The 5,974-nt window shown below is 46.6% G+C and overlaps 1 protein-coding gene across 1 annotated transcript; it reads left to right on the top strand.

The window, feature by feature from the left end:
* Positions 1-672: 672 nt before the first annotated feature.
* Positions 673-1,812, top strand: LOC308304960 (endonuclease G, mitochondrial-like; the record flags this gene model as incomplete). The annotated part of the gene is made up of 2 exons (XM_080749583.1): positions 673-897; positions 1,006-1,812. 2 exons carry the CDS (start codon positions 673-675, stop codon positions 1,810-1,812), a joined length of 1,032 nt encoding a protein of 343 aa, XP_080605709.1.
* Between the last annotated feature and the right edge of the window lie 4,162 nt (positions 1,813-5,974).

Below are 5,974 nucleotides of genomic sequence, written 5' to 3' on the forward strand. Positions count from 1 at the left end.
CTTGAAAGGGAATCTCCCAAATATGGAGATGACTGACCTTATAGATGTCTGACATCATAGACCACGTGAGACTGACACGTGACACAGTATGTCCATATATGGGCATTGAGAGCCATACTTTCCAAGTCTCTCGCATCTCCGTCCTGGGTAGACAACATGGTAATGAGAGTGCAGCCACGCCCAAATGTAGGCGCGACCCATGAGACAAACTGCAGCAAGTTGTCCCCAACATCAAACACCACACACATGCATATCTCCTTATATGGGCCGCTCTGTATGTGATGTCACTTCTCTCCATACATGGACGTAATGCATATCTCCTTGTATGGGCTGTTCTGTCCGTGATGTCAGTTATCTCCATAAACGGATGTGCGTATCTCCTTATATGGGCCGCTCTGTACGTGACGTCAGTTATTTCCATACATGGACATGCGTATCTCCTTGTATGGGTTGTTCTGTCTGTGACATCAGCTTTGATGATGTCACTGTCTCTGCATACTTTCTATGACCTTAGTCTCACACTGCAGACATATAGGAACACACAGACAAAGCCAGACACGCATGAGTGTTCAGCACCGCTCAAAAACGGGCTTAACATCATTGGTATCAATCAGTACCATAGAGTTATAATAAGTGATCAATCAGTACACGATCGCACTACTGTGTGGTGAAATGCGGTTGGTTTTGACGTGGCTGTGGTTTGTGTCCGTGGTGTCGGTGCTAGTTGGAATGGCACTGGGGCCTCTGTTGGCCGGTTTCAGAAGGGACCCGCCGCAACACGAGGACACACACACCGGGGGTCTCCTGTGTCCCCCCCCTGTTGTCCCCCCACCCAGTGCAGAGGACACACACACCGGGGGTCTGCAGTGTCCCCCCTCTGTTGTCCCCCCACCCAGGGTAGAGGACACACACACCGGGGGTCTGCAGTGTCCCCCCTCTGTTGTCCCCCTAGAGGACACACACACCGGTGGTCTCCTCTCACCTCCCCGTTGTCCCCTTCCAAAGTGTCGAGGACACAAACTCTTCTGCTCTCCTGTCCCATGTCTCCGTTGTCCCCTTCCAAAGTGTCGAGGACACGACGCGCACTCCAGTAGTCTCCTGTCTCGCGTCCCCTTCGTCCCCGTACCCAGCGAGGAGGCCGGGGCGGCGACGGAGTACGGCTTCCCCTCGTTGGCCGGCGTCAGGACCAGAAAGTCCTACGTGGTTTCCTACGACCACCGGACCCGCAACGCCTCCTGGGTGCTGGAGAGGTTGAGTCCCTCCGTCACCCAGTATGAGAGGAGGAGGAGGAACAACCACCGCTTCAAAGAAGACCACAGCGTTCACCCGTACCACCGGGCGACCCACGAAGACTACCGGGGCAGCGGCTTCGCCCGGGGCCACCTGGCCGCGGCGGGCAACCACAGGTGGAGCCGGGAGGCCGTGAACGACACGTTCTACCTGAGCAACGCCGTGCCACAGGATCCTCACATGAACAAGAACGCGTGGAACGACCTGGAGAAGATGTGTCGCTCGCTGACCAAGCGCTACCGCAGCGTCTACGTCTACACGGGACCGCTGTACCTGCCCACCGAGGAGGTGGACGGGAGGCTGTACGTGAGGTACCAGGTGTTGCTGCCCAACCACGTTGCCGTGCCCACGCACCTCTTCAAGGTGTTGGTTCTGGAGCGCTGGGACGGCGGCGTGGAGCTACGCTCCTACGTTATGCCCAACGCGCCCGTCGAAGACAGGATCCCCCTGAGACGCTTCCGGGTTCCCGTAGAATACGTGGAGAGAGCCTCGGGACTGCTGTACGTTCCAAACAAATCATGATCTACGACGTCATTCTTTTCCTAGATAGATAGATAGATTGATTGATTGATTGATTGATTGATTGATTGATTGATTGATTGATTGATTGATTGATTGATTGATAGATAGATAGATAGATAGATAGATAGATAGATAGATAGATAGATAGATAGATAGATAGATAGATAGATCGATCGATCGATCGATCGATCGATCGATCGATCGATCGATCGATCGATCGATCGATCGATCGATCGATAGATCGATAGATAGATAGATACCTTTATTATCCCAAGGGGGAAAATCAATTGCCCAGAGGCAGCACAGCAGTATAAGGTTATTTACAAAGTTACAGAGAAGTATGAAAAAAAGAGAAAAGAAAAGAAACAAGAACAGAGTACAGTAAAGAGCAAGTTACATCAAGAGAGTGAACAAATAAAATATAAATATATATATACATAAAGTGTCCAACTATCAAAAAAGTACAGTGTCCATCCAAATCAAAGTGACCATAGCAGTCAATGCTAGTTAGTTAGTGCAACTAGCACTGAATAGTCTATTGCATCAAAAAAAGTACGGTGTCCAAAACAAAGTGACCAAAGCAGTCAATGTTAGTTAGTGCAACAAGTATCTCACTATCATGTCAAACACAAGCAAAAATACTCAAAAACTACTAACACAACCTAATAGTGCAGTGTAAAAAAAAAATCAGTGCGAAAGGGAGTCACAGCCAGACGCACGTGAGCACCCTCCCTCAAGGTCCTTAGAGGTCAGAGTCAGTACAACTATAGTTCCGTCATCCTAGGTTAGGAAGGAATTCCTCGTCGATCGACCTTTGTGTGTCTCGTTGTACAGCTTAAGGGCGGCCGGTACAAAAGACTTTCCTAGTCTGTCGCATCTCCGTTCTGGGTAGGCAAAACGGTTGTTTCCTCTCTTACTCCAGTAACTTAAAAGAAATGTCAAAAGATTTCAAATAGAATCGCACCTGTGCATGGTATCAAACATGACACGGGTGCATTATCTCCTTGTATGGGCGGCTCTGTCCTTGATGTCAGTTATCTCCTTACATGGACGTAGGAGCGGTTAGCACCGCTCAAAAATACACTATATATATATTATATATTTAAAAAAAATCATTTTAAGGTATTTTAAAACAAACAAACAAATCTAAGCAATTCCATAAAATATATATATAATAATTAAGAACGATCCACTCGTCCCGGACTCTTCGCCCTCCTGGTCCCCAAACTGTGGAATAAACTCTCCAGTGGGCTGACTCACTCCCTAGCTTCCAACGTAGTCTGATGACTCACCTCTTCAGACTCCACCTAGGACCATAGAACTTACCCTGGAACTTGCCCACCCTCAATGACCAAACATGCCATTTAGATTAAGAGCTAAATGCTTAAATTGTAAATTGTAAATGTGTAGCTGTGGGTTGTCTCCTCATCTCCATATATGGGCACAAAAGGGGGCATGTCCATATATAGCATAGACTGTATAAAAGATATGGACAAAGCGAAGCCATTGGTTTCTATGCAGCGCAAATGACACAATATGGGTCCTTGATGACACAATAAGGATGTCCATAATTACAACACCAGAGGCAGCGCTACAGATCACTTTCAACCCAGAGTCAAAACCAACAAAGGGTCAAACTCTTTTTTCTGCTATACCACCAAAATGTGGAAAGCCTTACCGAAGGCCATAAAGGAGTGTGGATCACTAGCATCCCTTAAAATTGCCCTGAAAAACCACTTACAGGCAGCAGCCATTCGCAACTGGTAAAAAAACTAACCTAGCCCAACCCTACCCTCCCCTGCCCCTTCTTTGTACTTACTTACTTACTGTTTAGACTCTTTTTTTTTGTTCTCTCATTTTTCTTCTCTTTACATATCTACTGCATAGTACTGTGTTCTATTCGTCTGTCATTCAATGTTATATGAGATACTTAAATGGTTTCCTGTGGAAATAAGCTTAGTCTTTTCATGGATCTCCTTTTAGTAGACCTTGTACCAGTGAACTGTACCGTCATGAAACTGTACTTTTTCCTATGCAAACTGACAATAAAGTCTTCAATCAATCAATCAATCAATCAATGGCATGGGGGTTGCCATCATAGATTGTAAAAGCATCAGAGGATGCTATTGGCTGCCAACGGTCACGTGCAACTGCAGGGATACATAGGAGAATGTGGTCGGAGCCTCCCGAAATACAGCACACGAAGAAGAACACAGCCTGCTGCATAGATATATTAGTTGGCCACGCCCCCTACCAACTTTATCATAAATTTTAAAATAAATGGGACCTTATTTTCACAAAACGCATATCATCGTGATTGAAAGGCAATTTTTAACTAGTGATAGGAACCATAAAGTATGTATGAAAGTGTTAATTAAGGTTAGAAAACGAAAGGGGAAAATGAATGGGGTCCAATGGAGAACAGTTCTTTTTGCGATCGGCCGGGGGGGAAAACAGCGCAACTAGCGGCCAATCATAGGAAGTTTTTATTCCGTATTGGAGTCATTTTAAATCGGCGCAACTATGCCCCTGATATATAGGCATATACTGATGACACCAGGGATCTCCATATATGGGCATAAAAGGGACATGGAGAAACAGATACAGAGATTTCCATATATGGGCATATCGGTCGGATCGGTGGTGCAACGTCTAAAGCTGTCAAATAACTGTAGTGGACAAACAAGTACATGTTTTACCTCTGAGATGTAGTGGAGAAGAGTAAAGTATCAAATGACGGAAATACTCTAAATTCGCCCCGATTGTTTCCGATTCCCAAATGCATTTGGGTCTCCATCCGGAATCAATGGGGGTACATTTATTCTTTTGAATACATACTATACTGTATGTTATCTTCATTATTGATATAAAATATCAAGTTCTCCTCAAAATGTTGTACCGACAGTACAAAGGCAGGGCCCTCAGCCAATGAGGAGCAGCCAAAGGGTAGATCTTTGTGCCCATACATGGTGTTCCATGTGAGCCCGGTGTCAGACCGCCATTCCGAAACACCTCCATTCCGAAACAGGGTTAGGGTTAGGGTTAGGGTTAGGGTTAGGTTTAGGGTTAGGGTTAGGGTTAGGGTTAGGGTTAGGGTTAGGGTTGGTTAGGGTTAGGGTTGGGGTTAGGGTTAGGGTTAGGGTTAGGGTTAGGGTTGTTAGGGTTCCTAACAATGGAAATCAATGTTCGGAATCGCGGTGTTTCGGAATGGCGGGGTGTTGAACTCATGAGTAATCAATAGAAAAAGAGTCATTTAAGTAGGCCACAGTATGAATGAATGTGCTTGCTTAATGCTTAGTTTCCACCACAGAGGGTGAGCATCCTCGACATAACGCAGTGTGTGAGTAAACTGCTGGTTAGCTTCACTCACATCTAACTATTCATTTACCGAATGTCTGTCTGTCCGTCCGCCGTCTGTCTGCTGGGTGACATCACTGATACTACCATGGTAACAATGCCCAACTGACATCACTGACTGACATCACTACAGTGCCCAAATTTGGAGATCACATCACAGATTGGCCTGGACACGGAACACCATATGAAATCATTTCTGGTCCACGTCAAACTGATAAGAAGCTAGATGCGCACGCAGGTCGGTACCAAATAATAGCGATTCAAAACAGTTGTCCTTTAAACCCCACCTCCATTCACCGTCAGAACAGAGGGAGCTCCTCATGATCACCAGAGCGTCTACTGCTCGCCCAGCTGCAGTCCATGAAGCATCATTTATGCTCCGTCCTGCGACGGTGTCGCGCGCAGACCTCCAAGCTCAGAGCTGCTGCATTGGTGAGGCCATGTGAGAGGTTGAATGAACTGAAACCAGCACTCCCCAAAAGGTTTGGGGATCTGTTGGGAATTGATTACATGAAACAGCCATCTGTGCATTTAGTCTCAATGTTTGTAAACAAGAAATTGGTCTATAATATGGGCATAAAAGAGTGCCAGCCAGACAGACGGATACAGCGGGTATCGCACAACTGGACATGGATGGTGACTGTTCTGCCCAACGGGCACTGGTCTGGGTTCTCCAACATTACTTCTGAGACTCCTACATTCAGTCCCTCATGGGCATGGCACACCCCCGGGCACAGGACTGGTGGTTCATAACTCAGTGAGTAAACTGGTGGTGAGCTTCTCTCACAGGACTGGTGGTTCATAA

Source organism: Nannobrachium achirus (genome assembly GCF_963921795.1).
Source record: "Nannobrachium achirus genome assembly, chromosome: 19".
Lineage (NCBI taxonomy): Eukaryota > Metazoa > Chordata > Actinopteri > Myctophiformes > Myctophidae > Nannobrachium > Nannobrachium achirus.